General features: G+C 47.1%; 1 protein-coding gene across 2 annotated transcripts in view; it reads left to right on the top strand.

Moving 5' to 3' along the window:
• Nucleotides 1-25,480, top strand: part of CstF64 (cleavage stimulation factor subunit 2 CstF64) — a 119,812-nt gene that overhangs the window by 36,925 nt on the left and 57,407 nt on the right. Inside the window, exons 4-7 of one of the 2 annotated variants that reach the window (XM_045758672.2) lie at nucleotides 3,376-3,593; nucleotides 11,785-12,073; nucleotides 18,989-19,142; nucleotides 19,458-19,490. In XM_045758672.2, the coding sequence (XP_045614628.1) occupies nucleotides 3,376-3,593; nucleotides 11,785-12,073; nucleotides 18,989-19,142; nucleotides 19,458-19,490 (694 nt within the window). The remainder of the gene's footprint in view (nucleotides 1-3,375; nucleotides 3,594-11,784; nucleotides 12,074-18,988; nucleotides 19,143-19,457; nucleotides 19,491-25,480) is intronic. The other variant, XM_045758673.2, reaches the window with a different exon arrangement.

A 25,480-nucleotide genomic window follows, 5' to 3' on the forward strand; every position in this document is an offset into this window, starting at 1 on the left:
CCCTCAGGTGAACTTCCCGCCTGTTTCCACTTGTCCTGTCTGAACCCCCTGTGTCTTTTGCCCCTCCATCCGTCTTCTCTTGGAGCTGGGTGCTTGGATGGTGTGCCTGGCCCTACAGGTCGCATATTAGCACATCCCGATTCATCTGGGAATCAGGGACTGGCTCGGTTTTGTAGTGGGGCATCAGGCTTACCGCTTTTGTTGCCTTCCATTCGGGTTAAATCTGGCACCTCGCATTTTCACACTGCATACCAAGGTTGTGGTGGCACATCTGCGTCTCTTAGGGGTTTGAGTTCTGGCCTACCTCGATGACTGGATGGTGTGGGCTCCCAGCCAGTCCGCATGGCTGCTCGCAAGGGATTTGGTTCTTTCCCAGCTTGCCGGGTTTGGGATCTTGGTGAACTAGAGGAAGTCCCGTCTGGTTCCCTCTCAGGTTCAGACCTGGCTAGGTCTTGTGTGGGACTCACTCTCACTTCCTTGTCGCTTTCTCCAGAGGCTCTGCTGCAGCTGCTATCCCACCTCCAGCTGTTTCTGGATGGCTCCTGGGTCACGAGGCGATTGCTCGAGGGTTTGTGCAGGAGTCTAAACTTTGCAGTGTTGGTCTACCTGCCGGTCCAGGTTTGGCTTCGTTGAATGTTCTGGTTCCTTCAGGGATGTCCCTTCCGCCTCTCTTGCGATCGCTGGGTTCGTCCTCCGGGTGCCTTACGTCGGCTGCTGTGTGTCACCTGCTTCCTCTTCTGGTTTTTTGGGGTTCCGTTCTTTGGCGCCTACGCGAGCCCTCACTCAATGTGTTCATGGATGAGTCGTCTCTTAGCTGGGGCTTTGTGACCAGTGCTCACCAGGCTGCCCAGGGGAGGTGGGGTCCATCCTTCCGTCGGTCACACAGCACTGTACGGGAGTTCGCGGCTGTGTGAATGTTTCTTCGGAGAGTTTGGGTCACTCGCGAATCAATGATCCGACTCCATTCGGACTGCTCCCTGGTGGTTTATTGCCAGAACCGTGGGGGTTCAATGTGATCCTTGGCTCTTTGGGGCTGGTCACTTTGGGTGACTCATCTGCTGAGTTCTCGGGGTTTGACTCTCCTGGCCCGTTCACGTTCATGGGGTATCTAATGTTCTGGCGGATGGCCTGTCTTGGTTCATTTCTCTGTCCACGGAATGGACGGTCGATGCCGACTCGTTCAGTTGACTATGCCGGATGTACGGGCTTCTGCAGGTAGACCTCTTCGTGTCGGCATGGTCGCTGCTCCTCTCGATATATGTGGCGCCCTTACCTTACTGCGAGGTCATCGTGGTCGATGCCTTCAGGACAACTGGTCGGGGTGGGGTTACCTATACCTCTTTCCCCCAGATTCGCTGTTGCTCCAGGTCCTAACTCGCTTGGAGACTTACCAATGGAGAGTAGTCCTGTTGGCCCCTTGGTGGCCAGCCCAGCCATGGTTTCAGGTGCTGCTTGCTTGGTGTCCGAACCCGGGGGTCTTCCTGCGGCTCTGCCTCTTTCAGAAGATCGGACCAGTCCGTTACGTGGCTGGTTCGACTTTCTCCTCAAGTCTTCGCATCTGGTCTTTCTGATGCGGGTCTATCACCACTTGTATTGTGAGCAGGAGGCTTCGTTGATGGTGACCCATCTTCGTGCTTCGTCTCTGTGCCAGTATGAAGCTTCCTGGCAGTCCTTTCATTATTTCTTGTCCCTCTGTAGGTTCTCTTCTATTTCGGATTGGGTGTTCTTGTCTTTCCTTTCGTGGTTGTTTCAGGACCATAATCTTTGCCAAATACTGTCGCCTTGTATCATGCGGTGCTGAAAGCTGCTTCAGCTTGCATTTAGGGTGGATGTTACTTCTGCTCTGTTCCACAAGCTGTCTCGTGTGTTGTTTCACCTCTGGCCTGCTCATGCAACGTCTGGGCTGTTCTGGTTGTTGGACCGGGTGCTCTCTTTTCTCTCTTCTCAGTTTGTTGGGGCCCCCTTTTGGTTCAAGATTGTTTTGCAAAGGCTTTTTTTTTTCGCATTGGCCTCAGGGGGTCGGGTTAGGGAGCTTCATGCTCTTCTCATGATGCAGAGAAGAGGTTTCTGCTCCTTTGGTCCCTGTGGTAAGTGTGTTCATTTGCAGCCATTTCCTTCTTTTCTGGTGAAGAATGAGACTGTTGCTTTCCGGAGGGGTCCTTGGGTTGTTGATGTTTGGTTGGTTCAACCAGGGGGTGCATCATGTGTTGTGTCCGGTTGTGGCTCTTCACTGTTATCTGCGCGCCACGTCCTTGGTGGCCGGGGACGCGCTTTGCGTTGACCCAGTTTCCCTTCTTCCCTGTTCCAAGGTTCGGGTCTCCCAGATTGGCCGTAGGGTTATTCAGTCCAGCCAGTCTGTGGTCTCTCCTCATGTTCATGATGTTCATAAGTTTGCTGCATTGGCTGCTGTCTTTGGTAACATGTCTTAGGCTGACATTTGGCCACGGGGGTTTTAGGAGGTCGAACAGGGTCCTGACTATTCGCTACCTGGTCAATTTTCCTGGCCCTAGTTTGGGCATGTGTCGCATGGGTCGGTGTTTGCAACCAGTTTTCACGATTTCGAGTTGAGGAGTGAGTGGCGATCTCCTCCCGGGTAAGTCCATCCTTGTTTTATCTTTGGGTAAGCAGCTCTTGGGAGCCGAACCAGCGTTGTACGTAATGAAACGCCATTTTTTGGGTGAGACCCGGAGGCTCCCTGGCAACCCTCCCTCCCTCTTGTTGGTGGTTTTTCGCGAGTTTTGACATCCAGCTTCAGAACTGAAGGGTAGATTGCCGGCACGGGGGGGGGGGGGGGGGCTCTGGGGCTTTCCCTTCCCCCTCCTGGGGTGGGGGGGAGCTGTATAGATGGCAGCGAGGTGACGGTTGTGATGTCATGCTCGATTGCTTGTTTTTCGTTTGGGGAATTCTGTCCAACAGTTTGGCTTTCAGTAGCAATTTTTTTTTTTAACCAGATAGGGTTTGTTTTGGGATACTTACCTCTCTGGGTACCTGACCCGGGCAATGGCAGACATGAAATGCCTCCAACCACTTGTTGTTTTTTTTATAGGCCATTGTTCCTCATGCCTCTCTGAGGGGGCCAGGTTCTGGCTTGTTGTCCCTAGTAGGCCTAAGGACTCCATTCACATGACTGATGCCAGGATCTAACACATTCATATCAGCCTGGATACCTCCGGGGAGTCTCCGGGTCTCCGAGAAAATGCCGTTTCATTACATTCATCACTGGTTTATTGCATTAGCCATTAATCAATATATGTACTGTGCTCATTATTCCACCCAGTTTGTATTCTAAGACATGCTTGCCTCAGTATGCCTGTCTTGATTATTTGCATGCAATTGTGCTATACCTAGTTAAATTTAATTATGACTTGTTTTCAGGTTTAATGATGGGTCCAGTTGTGGAATCTCCGTATGGTTCTGAAGTTGAGCCCAGCAAAGCACCAGAGGCAATCAGTAATGCAGTAGCATCTCTCCCTCCTGAACAAATGTATGAGTTGATGCGTCAAATGAAGCTGTGCGTTCGTAATAACCCTACTGAAGCTCGTACCATGCTTATGAACAATCCTCAGCTTGCATATGCTCTCCTCCAAGCTCAGGTAATAAACTGTAATGTTAAGACATTATATGCTCAGAGTTAAACATAACAAAATTTAAATATCTGCATTGAAGTTATAATCTGAATGGCTGTAGAGAACACAAACTGCTAAGGGCATTATAAAATATAAAAGAGAAACACAGGGCAAGTACTAATAAGAGGGGAAAATGGGTTAGAGTGAGATCCATGAAGTGAAGGTGAGAGACATGAAAAATTATGTGATGCAAATTTCTATTTCTGAAACATAATTCAGCAAGTGGGCCACCAATGTTAAATTTTATTTCATTCTATTCACTGGTGTTGTTGTGCTTGATGGCTCTAGAATCTATATGCTGTCTCCTAATGTTATGTTCTCTGGTGAAGAGTTTAGCATCTCTGAAGCTAATGAGGTGTTGTTCCTGGTTCTTGTGTGCAACACAAGCATTGTTGGCATTATGAACACAGTAGGCATACTATACTGTGCAGTACTTCTGTTTGTAATATACGCATTTAGTCAAAATACGAGTCATGTAGGATCTTAATTTTGAGAAGTATTCTCGGCTGGTTAAATGTTTGTGGGAGGACATACATACAGTGTGGTGCTGCATTCCGGGATCTAAATATTTAAGGGCATTTAAGTGTTAGAATGACAAGACACAGTCAAGGAACTCATAATATATAATGCAAAAACTCAGCATCAAATGTAATAGAATGTGTCTTTCTGGTTGTGCCTTGGCTCCCAGGCTGACTAGGGTCATTGGTCTCCACTCCTGTGTCAGGCACACAATATGGTTCGGGAGCTTGCAGCCATGTAGCATGCACTGCAGAGAGTTTGGATTCCTTGGGGCTGTGATCTGGGTCCATTCGAGCCAGTTCCCCGTGTTTCATTGTCTCAACAGAGTGGGAAGTTTGTGTCGGTCCCTGCCTCTTTGCAGCTGGATGACATGTGTATCTCTTCTGCTGGGTTGTCAAGTTTGGTTTTCTATGCCTTTCATGTCCAAGGCATGTCGAATGTCCTCACAGACAGTCTGTCCCGATTCCTTCACATTACAACAACGTGGACTGTTAATGCCGTTGCCTCCTTGTGGTTTTGCAAGACATTCGGCGTTGTGACATGACGTCACAACATCATGTTCCAGGAGTAATTTCCCAAGTACTGTACTTGGGCTGCATGCACCTAGGGTTATCTTCCCTAGGTGCCCTGTAAGTACTGCCCTTGTGGCTTGGGGTTCTCTTCCACAAGTCACTTGGGGTCTACCTCCATGGAGTCTTTTGCTGCTCAGTGATTGCCTGCCCTTGGGGTCAGCTGGGGTGTTTCATGCACCACTGTTTGTCTCTGGGTAGGTAGTTTTCATCACTGGTAGGGGCACAAGGTACTGTGCAGCTTTTCTTCACCATAATACAGTGGCCGGCTCTGTTCCGCCTGGGTCTTTGTGCTCTTGTGGGGTTTTTCTTTTTGTTTTTCCTGCCTGGTGTGGGGTCTGCCCCTTGGTGTTGGTACCTCTTATATATATATTGGTGATCCTCCAGTAAGTCCCCACGAGTGTACACGTCCTGGGGGGTTCAGCTTTCAGCAGCTCGTCTGGTAGTTTGGGGCACCGGTTAGCAGCACCTTGCCTGGGCTTCCCTTAGCAGAACATCTAAGGGCCCTGGAAACCCCTGCTGGGGCTCAGTGGTCCAATGGATGCATCCCCTGGGTCCCATCTCACTTCGTATGAGTTTGAAGGTTTCTCTGTTCCCTTGTCTAGGGGGTGACAATCACGGGATGTGCCTCCGTCGTGCTGCCTGTTGGGTCGGTAACACCTTCAACCCGGAATCCTGCGAGTGGTGTTGCTTGCTTATACTCCAGTTTACCCAATCCACTGTTATTGATTGATATTCGGGTACAGGCAGCTTTGGCGTTGCATGCGCGTTTTAGGTTGCTGCAGTGCTCTAGGTTGGTTGTTCACCCGGATGCCTCAGGAGTGCCCCGTTTTGGTTATAGGGACTTGGAGGTTATAGTCGCCTCGACTTTGGTTTCGTCTGTGCCCCCTTGTCCTTCTGCTGTTGTTTGTCCTGATCCTCCTCCCCCTGCTTCTGGCACTAAGGCATCTGAGGGTTTCGGAGTCAGGGCTTGGTTTAGTTGGTGGTGAGACTCAGGCAGTTTCGGAGGATGCCCCTTCCAGTGTGACGACGGTGGCATTCGAGCCTTTTCCTCCAGCCAGTGCTTCTGGGTCTGACCAGTGGGCCAGCAGCCCACCACTCCAGTTCTTGAACAGGAGTGGTTGGATGGTCACCTCAGGTCTCTAATTCCTGTTCTGGATTTTTGCCCTGTGTAGCTGTTCTAGCTGTGTGTATGGTGTGGTGGCCTGGTGTCTTAGTGTTCAAGGTAACTTAGGGTCTCCTTTCCTAGGTGCTCCGTAAGTACTATCCTTGCGTTTCAGGGTTCTTCTTCTTCGCAATACGTGCAGTTTGCATGAAGGTAAATCCTCCTGATGACTGCACGAGTGGTAATGTAGAAAGATGCGTATATGACAATGCACAAAACATCAACGGGCATGACGTGCCCGAGTAAAGAAGATAACGATGCCATCAAGGCAGACAAGGATAAAGGCAAAATAAACAAGAGGAAAGGAACGTAGGATGGAAATAAAGAAAACAGAAGGTGAACGCAAAACGTTGTCTCAGTAAAGAAAGCGAGGGACAGAGGCAAGAGACGAAGGGCGAGGGCAAAGGATGTGAAGGAGACATGTGCGAATATGTAGAAGGGTAGTGGAAGTGAAGACGGGACAGGCAAGGTTAGGACAGGGCAAGGTACGTAGATGGCATCCGAAACCTCACGACTGGGACGCTAACGCATCGGACTCAGCAGAAACAGGATAATGAGAGGAAAATGTAGGAATGGCATGAGGACAAGTCGTGGGAGAACGCGATGTAAGAGGCCCATCAGGCAAGGTGGCACCCGCCAAACACACACCGAAACTACGACGTTGGTACAACGTTCGAACAAGTTTTAACACCTCCTAACCAGTTATAACAACCAATATAGCAAGTTGTAACAACGTTCTAATACGTCATAAACACGTTAAGCCAAGGTGTAACAACTTTGTAACAAGTTGTAACAAGCGGAAATTAGAGACCGTTTTGGTTTGTGTTTCCAGGGCAGGGAGCTTGGAAATCGGGACGACAGAGGACTGCTTCCGCTTAGTACCGGGGGCAGAGATGTGCAGAGACCAGCACCGTCTCGAGTGCATCCACAATGCGAGCAACAATAGTGTCAACTAGATCGGGAATCAGTTGAATTGCAGGTGGGAGAGAAGAAGCCTCAGATGTCAGTGACAAACGGGTCAGGCACAGGCAAAGGCGGCGGCGGAGGGGGAAGCGGTGGATGACAAGGAACCGGGGCAGGATGAGGCAAAGCATGACTGGAGGGCGGAATGACGACAGGAAGAGCCGTGATGAGTGCAGCAACGTAGGAAGGACACTGCTTGAAAGTGATGGCATGATCACCAACACAGTTGGGGCAACAGAGCTTGTCGGACTCACAGTCACGAGTGAAATGGAAATCAGAGCATTTGCCACAACAGATGTCATTGGTGCAGCCATGGGAGGTATGGTGAAAACCCTTACAATGAAAGCACTGAGTGGGATGGAGAATGTACACCTCGAATTTATGGAGGAACCCACTAATCCAAACCCGATCAGGGGGGAGGGAGCCAAGAAAAGAAAGGAGGGCAGTGCTGGAATCACACAGGTCGCCATCAGGCAGGCTTCTCACTGTATAAACATCAGAGGTCCGCGGTTGTTCAACGTCCTCCCAGCGACTATAAGAAATATTGCCGGAACAACCGTGGACATCTTCAAGAGGAAACTGGACGGTTTTCTAAGAGAAGTTCCGGATCAGCCGGGCTGTGGTGGGTACGTGGCCCTGCGGGCGCTCCAAGCAACAGCCTGGTGGACCAGACTCTCACAAGTCGAGCCTGGCCTCGGGCCGGGCTTGGGGAGTAGAACTCCCAGAACCCCATCAACCAGGTATCAACCAGGCATCAATTCTACGCATAAATTTCTGCCTGGTGGGGGAGCCAGCCTTAGTTGCCCCTGAGTGCGGTGTCTGGGTACTACAGTCTATTCAGGTGGTTTCCCCTGCTAGGTCCCCGTGAGTGTACACGTCCCGGGGGTTCAGCTCTTCGTGTGTCGTTTGGTAGATTGGGCGCCGGTTAGCAGTACCCTGCCTGGGCTTCCCTGAGCGTGAGTTCCGTCTCAGGACCCTGGAAATCCCGAAGAAGACGCGTGTGTCCAATGGATGTTTTCCCTGAGTCCCCCCCTCGCTTTTTGCGAGTTCGAGGATTGCTCTGTCCCTTTGCCTCAGGGTGACTCTCACTGTTTTTGACTCCATCACGCTGCCTTGCCTTTTGGGTCGGCGATAACTTCAACCCGGAGTCCTGCGAGTTTTGTTGCTTGCTGGTGACTCAGTTTATTCAGTCTAGTGATGACTTTATTTGGGTACAGGCTACGCAAGCATGCATGATAGGTTTAGGTTGGTTGCTTCGTCGAATGCCCCGAGGCTGCCCCGTTTTGCTTATAGGGACCCGGACTTTGGGGGGTGATGGTCGCTTCAGCCTTGGTTTCATCTGCGCCCCCTTGTCCTTCCCCTACCATGGTTCGGTCTGGTCCTCTTCACCCCCCCCCCTCCCTTGCTTCTGGCTCCGAAACGTCTGAGGGTTTCCGAATCGGAGCAGGGTTTAGACGGTTTTGAGACTTGGACAGTTTTGGGGGATTCCCCTTTCGGTGTGGCGTAGGAGGCATTCGAGTCTGCTCTCCCTTCTGAAGCCTCTGGGTCTGACCTGTGGGCCCCCTTCCGTCCGACTTTTATGGCTGTGCCGGTGCTTTGGGAGATGACTCGGCCCTGGGTCTGGATGTGAAGGATCCAGGGACTGGGGAGAGGCTGACTTGGGGACCCTTGGGCCCTGTTGGACCCTGCCTGGGTTTTCAGCCCTTAGAACGGGGCTTACTGTTACAAGGAGACGGATTTTCCTTTCCTCCTTCTTTGTATGATTTGGATTTGGTGTTTGCCCCTCCCCGGGGTTCGGTAATTACCTAAGTGTAATTACCTAAGTGTAGTTACAGGATGAGAGCTACACTCGTGGTGTCCCGTCTTCCCAGCACTCTTTGTCATATAACGCTTTGAAACTACTGACGGTCTTGGCCTCCACCACCTTCTCACCTAACTTGTTCCAACCGTCTACCACTCTGTTTGCGAAAGTGAATTTTCTTATATTTCTTTGGCATCTGTGTTTAGCTAGTTTAAATCTATGACCTCTTGTTCTTAAAGTTCCAGGTCTCAGGAAATCTTCCCTATCGATTTTATCAATTCCTGTTACTATTTTGTATGTAGTGATCATATCACCTCTTTTTCTTCTGTCTTCTAGTTTTGGCATATTTGATGCCTCTAACCTCTCCTCATAGCTCTGGCCCTTCAGTTCTGGGAGACACTTAGTAGCATGTCTTTGCACCTTTTCCAGTTTGTTGATGTGCTTCTTAAGATATGGGCACCACACAACCGCTGCATATTCTAGCTTTGGCCTAACAAAAGTCGTGAACAATTTCTTTAGTATATCGCCATCCATGTATTTAAAAGCAATTCTGAAGTTAGAAAGCGTGGCATAGGCTCCTCGCACAATATTCTTTATGTGGTTCTCAGGTTCCGTGTCCCTTCGGGTGCTTTGGTCCCATCTTTCCAGAGGTTTTCGGCTTCCCGCATCCAACCTCGTGCATTGCGTGCGGCCTTTGCAGGTTACCTCTTGTGTGACCCGGATTATGCCTCAATCATGGATCCGTCTTTATCCAGGTTTTCCTGGGGGACGAATTTGAGCACCTCAGTGAGTGCTTGTTTGCTCCTGCCCTTCCTCTGGATGTAGGCATTGTGCAGCTCCATGTGCAGGTCACTTCCCTTTTGGCTGTGCAGGTTTCTGAGGACTTGGCGCACTCGTGGCCTCTTGGCTTCGGCTTTGAGCTTTTTTTTCCCTTCTTAAGATGTCTTCAGACTGGCATGGGGAGGATGTGGAGGCGCTTGGGGACGTTTCTGGGTCCGGTGCCTTGGGCTCGGTGGCTCGCTCGGTGTCTGCCTTGTTGAAGCTGTTTGTGCAGATTCTGTGGTGTCGCTGTTTTATGCCTCCCGGCTTGCATGTCGGCAGGCGGTGCTTGCTTCCTCCCTGGAATCTGCCTGGGCCCTGGCTCTTAGGTTGTCGTCCCCCTTTTGCCCCTTGCTGTTTGCGGATTCTGCTGTGGTGCAGTATTTGCAAGCAGCTTCGGCTAGTTGTCGCCCCATGTCTGAATTGTTGGTTTTCCAGGGTCCCCTTTGGGGGCCTTCCCAGAGGGATCATGCCAGGGCTCGGGGTTCCACTCGTCGGGGTAGGCCACTGGTGCAAGTTTCCGGGCCGGTGCCTCTTTCGGAACAGCCTTCGTCTGGTCAGTGCAGTGTTCGCTCTGTACGGGGCTTGGGTTCTCATAAGGGGCGCTGGCCCTTTCGCGGTTCATCCCATTGACAGGGCGATTGGGCGGACGCTTGCTCTGTTCGCTCACGCCTAGTCCCACGATTTGTGAGCCTATCGGGTCGTCTCCGACGGTCTGCGGTGGCGTTGGGTGGATCCGCCTCCTTCAGGGGGCCAAGTACCAAATCTACACAGTAAAATAACAACGTACTGGAGTGAACGATATGGAAGAAAATGTAGAATAGAACCAGTGAAGAGCAGAGGTGCCATAGGAACAATCAGAGAACACTGTATAAACATCAGAGGTCCGCGGTTGTTCAACGTCCTCCCAGTAAGCATAAGAAATATTGCCGGAACAAGCGTGGACATTTTCAAGGGGAAACTAGATTTATTCCTCCAAGGAGTGCCGGACCAACCGGGCTGTGGTGGGTATGTGGGCCTGCGGGCCGCTCCAAGCAACAGCCTGGTGGACCAAACTCTTACAAGTCAAGCCTGGCCTCGGGCCGGGCTTGGGGAGTAGAAGAACTCCCAGAACCCTATCAACCAGGTATCAACCAGGTTTTAACTGTTTTTTTCTTGACTTTTTCTGGATCGGCATCTCATGCCTCATACTGTCGCTTCTTATCGTGCGATGTTGGCAGAGCCACTGCAGCTGTCATCTGGGGTGGTTGTCTCTTCCGATCCATTTCGCAAGCTCTCTCGTGTGCTTTTTTCACCTATAGTCTGCTCTTGTGTCACCTGAGCCTTCTTGGTCTTTGGACCGAGTTCTTTCTTTTCTTTCTTCTCCTTGGTTTGTCGTGGCCCCTTCTGTTTCCGATTGCTTTAGGGAAGCCTCGTCTTTGCTGACTTTTCCTTTTCTGGCGACTCTTGGGACAGCGGGCTTCCTGAGGGTATCGTTGTTTGTGGATGCTTGGTTGGTTAGGTTGGGGATGCATCACTCACGTGTTGTGTTTGGTGGCGACTTTATGCTGCTGCCTGCGAGCCACTGGTTCTGTGATGGTGGACACGCCAACTGGGGGCGGCAGCCCACTACCCCAGCCCACAACAGGGGTGGTGGGCTCCCGGCTCCCCCTTCAGTTAGTCCTAACAAGCAGGAGTGCTAGTTGCATGAAGTATTGCTTGTTTGTCTTTTTTTGTGGGGAAGATATTTTGATCTTTTAGGATGTAGATTGCATAGTGTAACCAGACAGTGGTCTGTTTTGATTCGCCTACCTTTCCGGGAGCTTCCTCGGTCGATGGCAATTATGACATAATTTAAATATAAAGTGCTCATAAGCCATTGCTCCCTGCGCCTCTCTGAGGGGACCAGGTTGTGGCTCATGGTCCGTGGTAGGCAGAAGAACTCCTGTGACTGATGAGCCCAAACTAATATAACACTCTATCAGTTCGGATAGCTTCAGGAAGCCTCCGGGGCTTACCCAGAAAATGGCATTTCATTACATTCATCACTGGTTTTTAGTAGAGAAATGTACCGTTTGGTTTTCATAAAGGGCTGGATTGAAAATACTGTACTTTTGTCATTCTTTTTCCTGTTTTGACACTTCATAGCATGATTAATCAGCAGATATTATAATGGGGATGGGGGCATGGAAGGGGGATGAATGAACACAAGACACTACTGTACATTCAGAGAGTTAAAACTAATTATGCTTTGTTTCATTCAACTTATCTCTGTCTTAGACATTTACTGCTGAGACATTAGTTTTCTATAGTGCTTACGTAATTATTAATTAATTCATATAGGTAGTCATGAGGATCATTGATCCGAAGACAGCTGTTCAGATTCTTCATGGAGGGCGAGAAGGGGTGGAACCCTTAATGCCCACTGGAACTGTGCCTCCACCTACTTCAATTCCACCACCAACTACTGCACCACCAACCATCAATGGTGGACCACCCCCTGTTCCCACTAGCGGACCTCCACCGCCATCAAATCTACCAACACGTTATCCTCCACCAATGACAGGTGGTCCTGCCAACTTTCAGGGTCCTCCTCCTGGGCCACCGCCAACTCGTGGGCCACCATTCCCAGGTAAATATTCATTGATTTAAGTGGTGCTCTTTAATATTATTAACTCCTTGTTCAGAATCCCCATAGTGAACGTATTGAGGCAGAACGGAAGGAAGGCAGAAGCTTGTATGGGGGGGGGGGGAGTGGAAATTGTAATGGGATATTAGGCAGGAATATGTGTGGGATAAAATTTTGTGTGGGCAATATGTGCTGTTCTGTTGGTGCTTACCTATCAGTAATTACAAGGGAGTGAGATCTAGCTCTTAATGCCCTGCCTCCTTGCATTTTATACCTGTCATTCAAATTACATCTGTCAACATTCAAGTAATTACCTAAGTGTAATTACCTAAGGGTAGTATAGGATGAAAGCTATGCTCGTGAATGCCCCGTCTTCTTCAGTACTCTTTGTCATATTACGCTTTGAAACTACTGATGGTTTTGGCCTCCATCACCTTATCGCTTTACCCTTAAACTGCGTAAAACCTCATATAATGTGTGACATTGAGCTCAGTTTTTTAAATTTTCTGAAACTTTAAAATGTTTTGTGCATAATCTACTAGGCATATGCTTCAACTTTGTCTAAATGATACCAGAGTAACTTGAAAAACAAAAAAAAAATAAAAAATAATTATAAAATTGAATATTAAAAACTTCAGATTTTGAAATCCTCTGCAAAAATATAAAATTCCACCAACTGTTCATGTTGTGTTATTATGCTCTCAGAAAAGTATATGATCTTCACTTTCATATATTTAGAGTTTAGGTTTTCAGTATAGTTTGCTGTACTGAAATATTTGTCAATATGGCATTTGAAATATGCGCAAATTTAGACAACAAAAATTTATAACTCCAAACGTTTGAAGTTTAGGAAAAATCTATTCTATAGGGATTGTAGAACAGACAGCTGTGCACACTATATGTAAAAATGGTGAGAATTGCTCAGAAACTAGATTTTTGGATATTGAATTAAGTTGAAATTCTAATTACAGATATAATTGAAGTGTAAGTTATCGACAATGAATAAGGCAGTTCTAATTCAAGAATTTACTTGTATGTTTTAATAAACATTGTTTGGCATTTGTACTCAAATATGTGAAAGTTGTAGGTCACTATTTGTTTAAATGAAGTAACCCCCCCCCCCAAAAAAAATAGGGATAATTATAATAATTGCAATGATTTAGGGGATATATTTAGGGTATACTTTATACAGAGCACCACTTGATTTCCGAACCCCTTGGGGACAAGACCCGTCGGTTAACATGTAAGTTCGTAAACGAGAAATAGAGGGAAAAAATAAACTAGAAATGTAAAAAATAAATTTTTCCGAAAAATTTATGAAAAAACTCTAGGGAAAAAATCGACAGGTTCATAGCGTAAATGCGACCGTATTTTGTTTCTACTCACCAATAAGTGAACTCCTGATCCACTTTATAAAAGTCCTTAATTGTTCCTTACTGATTATTAAGACGTCTGGCAAATATTCTCTGGATGTTTCCTGCCAGCCTGCAGGAACATCCTGCCTGCCAGCCTGCAGGAACATCCTGCCTGCCAGCCTGCAGGAACATCCTGCCTGCCAGCCTGCAGGAACATCCTGCCTGCCAGCCTGCAGGAACATCCTGCCTGCCAGCCTGCAGGAACATCCTGCCTGCCAGCCTACAGGAACATCCTGCCTGCCAGCCTGCAGGAACATCCTGCCAGCCTGAAGGTACATCCTGCCAGCCAGCCTGCAGGCACATCCTGCCAACCTGCAGGAACATCCTGCCTGCCAACCTGCAGGAACATCCTGCCAGCCTGCAGGAACATCCTGCCTGCCTGCAGGCACATCCTGCCAGCCAGCCTGCAGGCACATCCTGCCAGCCAGCCTGCAGGCACATCCTGCCAGCCAGCCTGCAGGCACATCCTGCCAGCCAGCCTGCAGGCACATCCTGCCAGTCAGCCTGCAGGCACATCCTGCCAGCCAGCCTGCAGGCACATCCTGCCAACCAGCCTGCAGGCACATCCTGCCAACCAGCCTGCAGGCACATCCTGCCAACCAGCCTGCAGGCACATCCTGCCAGCCTGCAGGCACATCCTGCCAGCCAGCCTGCAGGCACATCCTGTCAGCCAGCCTGCAGGCACATCCTGCCAGCCAGCCTGCAGGCACATCCTGCCAGCCAGCCTGCAGGCACATCCTGCCAGCCAGCCTGCAGGCACATCCTGCCAGTCAGCCTGCAGGCACATCCTGCCAGCCAGCCTGCAGGCACATCCTGCCAGCCAGCCTGCAGGCACATCCTGCCAGCCAGCCGGCAGGCACATCTTGCCAGTGCAGGCACATCCTGCCAGCCAGCCTGCAGGCACATCCTGCCAGCCAGCCTGCCTGCCAGCCTGCCAGCCAGCCTGCCAGCCAGCCTGCCTGCCAGCCTGCCTTCCAGCCAGCCTGCAGGCACATCCTGCCAGCCAGCCTGCAGGCACATCCTGCCAGCCAGCCGGCAGGCACATCTTGCCAGTGCAGGAACATCCTGCCAGCCAGCCTACAGGAACATCCTGCCAGCCAGCCTGCAGGCACATCTTGCCAACCAGCCTGCCTCCCTCCCTGCCATCATGCTAACGGGTCGAGTGTGTTAGGCATATCTTCAGGAGTGAGCCGGTCTCTCCCCCACCACTCCCACCACTGACACCCCCCCCTGCCCCTACATCCCATACACTCTCTTAAAGGTCACGCGGTTGAACTGCGTGACTACCCCTCCCTCCCTCCCCTGCCTGCTTGCCAGCCTACCTGCCAGCCTACCTGCCAGCCTACCTGCCTGCCTACCTGCCTGCCTCCTTCCCAGCCTACCTGCCTGCCAACTGGCCAGCCTGCCTGCCAACCAACCAGCCAGCCTGCCTGCCAACCAGCCAGCCTGCCTGCCAGCCAGCCAGCCTGCCTGCCAGCCTGCCAGCCTGCCTGCCTCAAATTCTTGCTCAATCAACAGATTACAGAACCAACTAGGAACGAAAACACACTAGACTTGTTATTCACAAACAATGATGAACTAATCAGAGACATAACAATCTCAGATACTTCATACTCAGACCATAAGCTCATTGAAGTGCGAACTAGCATAAATAACGGTAGTAGGTCTAAGAGACCCAACAAGCAAGAAAGAATATTCAATCAATTCAATTTCAACAATAAGAGGATTGACTGGGAAAAAATAAATGTAGACCTTGCAACCATTCAATGGGAGACAGTCTTAAGTGACAAAACTCCCACACAAGGAATAGCTCAACTGACAGCTGAAGCTTACAAGGTCTGCTTGAAGCACGTACCTGTGAGGAGGGGCAGAAAGAGGACCACTCTAGAAAGAGAACGCAGACGACTGTACAGGAGAAGGAAAAAAATAACGGAAATGCTTCGGCAGACACAACTATCACAAGCAAGGAAAATAAGCCTAAGCAGGGAGATCGAAGAAATAGAAAAATGTTGAAGTGATCATATGAGTCTGAGGAAATGGAATTGGAACAGAGAGCTATACAAGAGATAAGGAAAAATCCGAAATATTTTTCACATACGCAAAATCAAAATCCAAAACCTCAACCAGTATTGGACCATTAATTACAAATGAAGGTACGTACACAGAGGACAACAAAGAGATTAGTGAAATTCTAAGAAGCCAGTATGAGGCTATGTTTAGCATACCAATAAACAACATGAAAGTTGATGACCCAGACAGCTTCTTTATGAATGACATTCAAGCTGCAGATAATATAATGGATATTACCACAAACTCGGAAGACTTTGCAAGAGAAATTGACAATATGCCTATGCACTCAGCTCCTGGGCCTGACTCATGGAATTCAATATTCATAAAGAAATGTAAAGTACCAGTAGCGAGAGCACTCAGTGTAATATGGAGAAAGAGCCTGGATACAGGGGAGATACCAGCAGCACTTAAATCTGCAGATATAGCTCCTTTGCACAAGGGGGGGAGTAAAACCTTGGCAAAAAATTATAGGCCAGTTGCACTAACATCACACATAATAAAAGTGTTTGAAAGAGTGATTAGGAATCAAATTTCTAGTTTTATGGAAAACAATGAATTGCACAATCCAGGACAACATGGATTTAGAGCAGGAAGATCCTGTCTGTCACAGTTACTCAACCACTATGACAAAATCACAGAAGCCCTAGAAGAAAAGCAAAATGCAGATGTTGTATACACAGACTTTGCAAAGGTGTTCGACAAATGTGACCATGGGGTGATAGCTCACAAAATAAGGTCAATGGGAATAACTGGAAAAGTAGGATGCTGGATACTCAATTTCCTGTTGAACAGAACACAAAGAGTAACAGTCAATCAGATAAAATCGAGTCCAAGCGATGTTAAAAGCTCTGTACTTCATGGTACAGTCCTTGCATCGCTACTGTTCCTTATTCTCATATCTGATATAGACAAAAATACACGTCACAGCTTCGTGTCGTCCTTTGCAGATGACACAAAAATCAGCATGAAAATTACCTTTGCTGAAGACATTGAAAAACTACAAGCAGATGTCAACAAAGTTTTCGATTGGGCAGCAGAAAATAACATGATGTTTAACAGTGATAAATTTCAGGTACTCAGGTACGGCAAAAATGAGGATCTGAAACATAATACAGGGTACAAAACACAATCGAATCTTCCCATAGTTGAAAAACAGCATGTCAAGGATTTGGGAATAATGATGACTGACGATCTATCGTTTAGGGAGCATAACCAAGCAAATATCGCGTCAGCCAGGAAAATGATCGGATGGATTACGAGAACTTTCAAATCCAGGGATCCCATCACAATGGTTGTACTCTTCAAGTCACTTGTGTTGTCCCGTCTTGAGTACTGCTCAGTACTCACTTTCCCCTTGAGAGCAGGAGAGATTGCTGAAATAGAGAGAATACAGAGAACATAAACGGCACGCATAGGCGAGATAAAACACCTAAATTATTGAGATCGTCTCAAAGCTCTAAATGTACTCTCTAGAAAGGAGACGAGAGAGATACCAAATAATATACACATGAAAAATACTGGAGGGTCAGGTCCCAAATCTACACAGTAAAATAACAACGTATTGGAGTGAACGATGTGGAAGAAAATGCAAGATTGAACCAGTGAAGAGCAGAGGTGCCATAGGCACAATCAGAGAGCACTGTATAAACATCAGAGGTCCGCGGTTGTTCAACGTCCTCCCAGCGACTATAAGAAATATTGCCGGAACAACCGTGGACATCTTCAAGAGAAAACTGGACTGTTTTCTAAGAGAAGTTTTGGATCAGCCGGGCTGTGGTGGGTATGTGGTCCTGTGGGCCGCTCCAAGCAACAGCCTGGTGGACCAAACTCTCACAAGTCGAGCCTAGCCTCGGGCCAGGCTTGGGGAGTAGAAGAACTCCCAGAACCCCATCAAGCAGGTATCAAGCAGGTATGCCTGCTACTTCCCTCCCTTCCTGCCTACCTCCTAGCATCTCTCCTTACCTCCCCCTTCCCTCCCTCTCTGACTAATTCTCCCCCTCTCTCACTGATTCTCCCCCTCTCGCTCATACTGCCTCCCACTTAAGCTACCCCATCCATCCACCCACCAGTCAGCCATCACTGACACAATGCGTGCATTTGGAGCCGACATGGTGCACAGATGTTTTTTGATTGTGCAGATAAGTAAAACAAAAGCTCAGAATGAACATTCCAGCCTTATGACAATTCAAAATAATAGGAATAATAGGCCGTGAATCTGTGAAGTCACAGTGGGCAAACTGGACCATCTCCCACCCACCACCACAGGCCAGCGTGACGCTTGGCAGACCCCTTCCTACCTGAACTTTGTTCGGGTAGCATGACTCCCCAACCCCAATCGGGAAACTGGAAGTTTCAGATAACTAAAGTTCGGAAACCAAGTGGTGCTCTGTATAAGTAAAAAAAAAAAACTAATATGGTTCTGAAAGTTCCGAGAGTTGTGATTGATTTATTGTTGACCAATTTAATTCTGTCTTCACATAGTTAGGTAGGAGTATGCATTCTCCAGGATATATAGGTTACAACAAATTCAAATAATAAATAAAGGAGGAAAATCTAAAAACCAAAAAAATAAAATTCCCCTAAGAAAAATATTTTCTGGGGGAAGCCCCTTCAGCTTCCCGGAGCTCACTAGGCTGATATGCTAATGTCAGACTTTGACATCAGCCATGTATATGGAGTTCTATGGGCCTACCGGGGACCATGAGCCAGAACCTGGCCCCCTCAGAAGAGGCAAGGGGAGCAATGGCCTATAGAAACCCCCGTGTGGTTGGAAGCATTCTATGTCTACCATCGACCGGGTCAGGCACCCAGAAAGGTAAGCATCCCAAAACAAACCCCTATTCTGGTGAAATTATTGCTACTACAAGATGAACAAGTGGATAGAACTCCCCTAAAAGAAACAAGCAAACAATCATGACATCACACGTCGCCTCGCCGCTGTCTGCACAGCTCCCCTCTCCCTGGGAGGGGGAAGGAGGAGCCCCAGACCCTCCATGCTGGCTATCCATCCCCAGTTTTCAAGCTGATGCTAGAGGCAGAGGTTGTGTGCTTGGCTCTGGATTTTTCAGGCTATACTTGCTGCTTGTTACCTCGTGAATGTTCCAGGGCGTAGTCAGGCCTGTGTCGCTTTGTTTGTTTTGTTTGGGATGCTAACCTTTCTGGGTGGCTGATCTGGTCGATGGCAGACATAGAATGCTTCCAACCACAATGGGGTCTCTATAGGCCATTGCTCCTCATGCCTCGCTGAGAGGGCCAGGTTCTGGCTCGTGGACCCCAGTAGGCCTAGAACTCCATGCACATTGACTGATGTCAAAGTCTAATACTGTATATCCATATCAGCCTGGATAGCTCTGGGGAGCCTCCGAGTCTCACCCAGAAATTGGTGTTTCATTACATTCAACGCTGGTTTTATATAATGCATGTATGAATTCAGGAGGTGACTTTGACATGCGGCAGTTGAGTGGAGCACCAAGAGGCCCGCCTCCTCAAGGAAACGACCAAGACATGCGTCTACCTCCACCAGGAATGACGGGTCCTCCTCCACCTCATGACAATTATGGTGCACCACATCATGACTTCGACAACAGGTAACCAATGCAAAATTAATTTTGTAAATAGCAATTTTCTTTTCTTGGCAGCTTTTGTAGTTATTCTAAGAATAGTGTCATTTATGTTTTTCTACTAAATTAATAAACACTCAGTATGTGATTGATTTCTTTAATAAAGTTGCACATATGATAAATATTAACAGCTACTTAATTAAATAATATGGATACTCTTCAAGTATGTAATGTGACACATTATCTTTGTGTCAGACAAGATTATAAGCATTAATTAGTGCTTCTCTAGGCATATGTAGACAATTTTTGTATAGTAACCTCATGCTTTTTTTCATGTTCAAGCCGACAATCAAAGGAATCTGAAGGCAACGATAGGTATGACAGATTCCCTGGATATATTTTTGCCTGTTGTATTTGTCATTATATTGGTTTTCTTTTCTTATGCTTTAGAAATAGAAGCTTGTTAACGTTCAGATTACTAACACACTCTAGCTGAAGGTGACTAACATTCTCATAGCATAATACTTGCCAATATTGAGGGTATGCGTTGGTATTATTTTATTTGCTCATTCCTTTAGTCTATTGTTGGAGGATTATCTTAATTGCTTAATTTTGCTCATCATTTCCTGTTTTGTTATAATAACTTTGATTGTGAGAGATGCCTCTTCGCCTATATTGTTTTAGATTTTGCCTGAGTTTAGTTAATAGCAACATGTTGATAGAGATTGGTAAGATAAGACAAATGCAAGTGCAGTAATTGGTCTTGCTCCTCATTATCTCAATGGTTTTTGGTTTGGGTTATCTCAAAGGTTTTACCTCTAATACCAAATATCATGGTAATCATGCTCATTTAGTTATATTTGAAATACATATAAAATGTGTTCTTACCTGACTTAGGGGCCGGAGAGCTGAGTTGATGGCGCTTCGGATTCGTAGTCCTGAGGTTCTGGGTTCGATCCCCGGTGGAGGCGGAAACAAATGGGCAGTGTCTTTTACCCTGATGCCCATGTTAACTAGCAGTTAATAGATATCTGGGAGTTAGACAGATGCTACGGTCTGCTTCCGGGGGGTGTGTTATGAAAAGGAGACCTGGTCGAGGACCGAGCCATGGGTACGCTAAGCCCCGAAATCATCTCAAGATAATCTTGTAATTCTTTGTCAGTAGAGATTAAAGGGTCAAGCTTCAGCTCTAGATCCCTACCATTCTAGCTGTACTTTGTCTGGTGCATTGACTCCTGTAACTCTTACATCTATTTTTAAAGCTGTGAATATACAGATAATTAACCTCTGCTCTCTCCTATTCCACTTCATTTCACTTACTACCAACAAACTAAAGAAGTGCTTTCTTACATCTCTGCATGCATATCATTGCTTACATATCAGTGACTATGAGGGAGTGAGGTTTAACTATTTATGCCTAGCCTTACCTAGCTGTTTATACCTGCTGTGCTAATTACATCTCTCAACATTATTGTTATCATCATATTTCTTGTGTAAGTTGTGTATGTACATGGCTTCAACAACCTCTTCCCTCGGTGCATTCCACTTGCTGACCACCCGCACAGGGAACAAGAACTTCCTTAAATCTCTGACTCAATTGCAGTTCCAGCTTCCACCGATGTCCCCTCATCCTGCCTCTTTATTTTTTATTTAAACAGGCTTCTTCTACCTACTTTATCTATTCCACCCCTCCTTCCCTAAGGTCTTGTACAGTTTCTTCTCTCCTCTGAGGTTGTAAGGATGAGTTCTCTCAACTTGTTCTCATAGCTGAGACATCTTAATTCTGTTGCTAATCTAATTGCAAACCTTTGAACTTTCTGTTTAAGCTTCTCAAGGTGTGGGTTCCATGCTGGAGCTGCATACTCAAGTAATGGTTTTATATAAGTAGTGTGTGTGGACTTGAAAGACTCCTTGTTTAGATTCTTAAATGATGTTATGTTTGGTAACTGCCAATATACTGCTGATGTTATCTTATTCACATGAAATACTCCTAGGTCTTTTTGTATTGTTTCTTGTAATTGCCTTCCTCTTATGTTATAGTTAAATTTGCATGTTTGGCTTTCATCCATATCCTCTTATGTACCATGTGCAGCTATCATATACACACATGTTCGCTCATGCACCCAAAAAAAATATATATATATTTTTCCTTATTGAATGATTAATTATGATGCAAAATGTCAGGAAAAGTGGAAATGAAATAAATATCTACATCTCTACTGGTTTGGTGAGCTGTAGAAGTGGGTTGCTGGATAATGTCAATGTCAGACCTTGTAAATGTTCTTTGACAAGGCCTTGTGTCTTGTTGACAGAGTTGCATGTGTCAGAGGACTAGTGTTGGCCTTGATTGTTTCTACAATCATTTTCTGTGGGGAGCTCTGGAGGCTCCCTGAAGCTATCAAACTGACATGTGCCATATTAGTTTGGTGTCATCAGTCTTTGGAGTTGAGCGTGCCTACTGGAGACCAGCGCCAGAACCTGGTCCACTCAGAGAGGTGCAGGGAGCAGTGGCCATATGAGCACTCTACACTTAGAGTATAGTCGTGTCTGCCATCCACCGGGGATACCACCAGAAAGGTAGGCGAGACATTACAAACTTTCCAACTCATTAAAATTGCATCCTACATCCAAACAGAGCCAAAGAAATCCCCCAAAAGAAAACAAGGAAACAAGCATATCGTAATCTCACTGGCCCGCTCGCTCGTTAGCGCTCCTTCCCTCCCCACTCATCCAAGCTGTTCGCTTCACCCTCAGTTCAAAGACTGATGTGGCGGTGTTATGCCGTCCTCTCTGACCTCGATTCTTGACTGGTTTTGGCATGTTTTGGCTTTGCCAGGATAGTGTGGAATGGTGGTCCAGGTGTTCTCAAAGTGTGCCAAGTGTTCTCAAAGCGTACAAAAAAAAAATAGCGGAAATGCTTCGGCAGACACAACTATCACAAGCAAGGAAAATGAGCCTAAGCAGGGAGATCGAAGAAATAGAACAAACATTGAAGCGATCATATGAGTCTGAGGAAATGGAATTGGAACAGAAAGCTATACAAGAGATAAAGAAAAATCCGAAATATATTTTCACATACGCAAAATCAAAATCCAAAACCTCGACCAGTATTGGACCGTTAATTACAACTGAAGGTACGTACACAGAGGACAACAAAGAGATTAGTGAAATTCTAAGAAGCCAGTATGAGGCTATGTTTAGCACACCAATAAACAACATGAAAGTTGATGACCCAGACAGCTTCTTTATGAATGACATTCAAGCTGCAGATAATATAACGGATATTACCACAAACTCGGAAGATTTTGAAAGAGAAATTGACAATATGCCTATGCACTCAGCTCCTGGGCCTGACTCATGGAATTCAATATTCATAAAGAAATGTAAAGTACCAGTAGCGAGAGCACTCAGCATAATATGGAGAAAGAGCCTAGATACAGGGGAGATACCAACAGCACTTAAATCTGCAGATATAGCTCCGTTGCACAAGGGGGGAGTAAAGCCTTGGCAAAATATAGGCCAGTTGCACTAACATCACACATAATGAAAGTGTTTGAAAGAGTGATTAGGAATCAAATTTCTAGTTTTATGGAAAACAATGAGTTGCACGACCCAGGACAACATGGGTTTAGAGCGAGAAGATCCTGTCTGTCAGTTACTCAACCACTATGACAAAATCACAGAAGCTCTAGAAGAAAAGCAAAGTGCAGATGTTGTATGCAGACTTTGCAAAGGCGTTCAACAAATGTGACCATGGGGTGATAGCACACAAAATGAGGTCAATGGGAATAACTGGAAAAGTAGGATGCTGGATACTCAATTTCCTGTCGAACAGAACACAAAGAGTAACAGTCAATCAAATAAAATCGAGTCCAAGCGATGTTAAAAGCACTATACCTCAAGGTACAGTCCTTGCACCACTGCTGTTCCTTATTCTCATATCAGATATAGACAAAAATACACGTCACAGTTTCGTGTCATCCTTCGCAGATGACACAAAAATCAGCATGAAAATTACATCTGCTGAAGACATTGAAAAATTACAAGCAGATGTCAACAAAGTTTTCGACTGGGCAGCAGAAAATAACATGATGTTTAACAGTGATAAATTTCAGGTACTCAGGTACGGCAAAAATGAGGATCTGAAACATAATACAGGGTACAAAACACAATCGAATCTTCCCATAGTAGAAAAACAGCATGTCAAGGATTTGGGAATAATGATGTCCGATGATCTAACGTTTAGGGAGCATAACCAAGCAAATATTGCATCAGCCAGAAAAATGATCGGATGGATTACGAGAACTATTAAATCCAGGGATCCCATCACAATGGTTGTACTCTTCAAGTCACTTGTGTTGTCCCGTCTCGAGTACTGCTCAGTACTCATTTCCCCCTTCAGAGCCGGAGAGATTGCTGAAATAGAGGGAATACAGAGAACATATACGGCACGCATAGACGAGATAAAACACCTAAATTATTGGGATCGTCTCAAAGCTCTAAATGTACTCTCTAGAATGGAGATGAGAGAGATACCAAATAATATACACATGGAAAATACTGGAGGGCCAGGTCCCAAATCTACACAGTTAAATAACAATGTAGTGGAGTGAACGATATGTGGGCCTGCAGGCCGCTCCAAGCAACAGCCTGGTGGACCAATCTCTCAAAAGTCGAGCCTGGCCTTGGGCCAGGCTTGGGGAGTAGAAGAACTCCCAGAACCCCATCAAGCAGGTATCAAGCAGCTACCAGGCTGCATGCGCCTAGGACTATCTTCACTAGTTGCCCGTTAAGTACTTCCCTTGCGGGTCAGGGCTTCCTTCCCGAGTCGTTTTGGTCTCATTCCCGGTTGAGGGCTTCGTTGCTTGACGTCGTTTTCGCCCTTGGGTGTCTATCGGGGGTCTTGGACTTTCCGTTTTGCTCCGGGTAGGGAGTGTGTTTTGCGGGTGGGGGGCATTGCAGCTAGCGCAGCCTTCATATCAGCAGCGACCGAGGTTTCTCTGGGGACTGGTTGATCCGTGGTGTTGCTTCGGGGTCATTTTGTTTTTGTTTTTGTTTTCTCAAAGCTTTTATGTTTCTTTTTGCCAAAAGAGGTCTACCTAGCTTTTTTATTAGGCTATTGTTGTCCCCTAACTCCCCTTGCCACTTTGGGGGTATAGGGTGTTTATGTAGCTTCAGGGCACCAATCCCCCCAGCCACAGGGCATGGCAAGAAGGCACCCCTAAGCATACCTAATTCACTACCAAACACAAACTAAAATACACATAAATGGCAGATCTCATCACAACCCACAAAAGTTAAGATGATAATAATAACACACAATAATAACATGAAAATAACATACACAAAATGAAAAATTCTTTTATATTTAGTTTTTCTTATATGGGACACAGCACACAAAGGGAGAGGAGCACAGTAAGTATATCATTAAAAAGAACTACAGCTGAAGGCAAAACAACAAGCTGCCTAAGCGGCAGGATTGGTGACTTGACATCGGCATACATGGAAAAAATTATTCATAGTGGAAGCTCCTAACAAGGCCCCTCGAGCGGGAAGGATATCATGTATGCTCATGGGGGGTCCCTCCGGCTGCCGCCTTACCCACTTGTGAGCTCCGGCCAGGTCATCCACCCTCTTGTGAGAAACCATTTGGGGAAGTGGTACTTCAGATGACGACTCTGCTTAGATAGTTGGCTGTCAGCTATCCTGGCTGCGGTTCACCTCACCAAGACTATATTAACCCTTATGCACCCTGTGCACGGTGATCCTGGGACTAAGGTGGTCTGCCCCTAGACGTGGTCTTGGACCATATTCTGTAGATGGAATATGTCCAGGTTAGGGCTTTCACAGCAAATCTCAAGGTCACTCTTGGCGAGTCCCATATCCTGAAGACCACGTGCACTCTCCTTGCACCATCCTCCTCTCCAATTAAGGATTATCGAAGAGGAGGATGCTGTGTGCTTCCCGCTATATTCCCTGATCTTTTGAAGGATCTCTGGGGTGCCGTACTTGTCGCACTTGCTCTGATGTGGACCAGAGAGTGGAAAGTTATCAGCTGAGACCTGCGTGTCTAATATAAAGGCCTCATCACCTTTGCAAGCAATGATGTCAGGCTTGCAGAAGGTCCCTCCATCCTCTATACTGACTTCACGTTCCACTTCAAGACCAATTTGAATACGGTTACGGCTGGGTAATAACAGCCGGCTACGAACCGGGAAATAACGTCATGAGGTTTCACCCGAGCCCCATGTGTCTTGTAGCATGCCTGGGATATGTGGCCCAGGGTCCCTGGTTTCTGGCAAGCATTGCAGAGACCATAAGCCTCAGGTCTATCTCTAGCTGCTCTAGATGGAGTGGCTACAGCG

Source organism: Procambarus clarkii, chromosome 59, assembly GCF_040958095.1.
Source record: "Procambarus clarkii isolate CNS0578487 chromosome 59, FALCON_Pclarkii_2.0, whole genome shotgun sequence".
Lineage (NCBI taxonomy): Eukaryota > Metazoa > Arthropoda > Malacostraca > Decapoda > Cambaridae > Procambarus > Procambarus clarkii.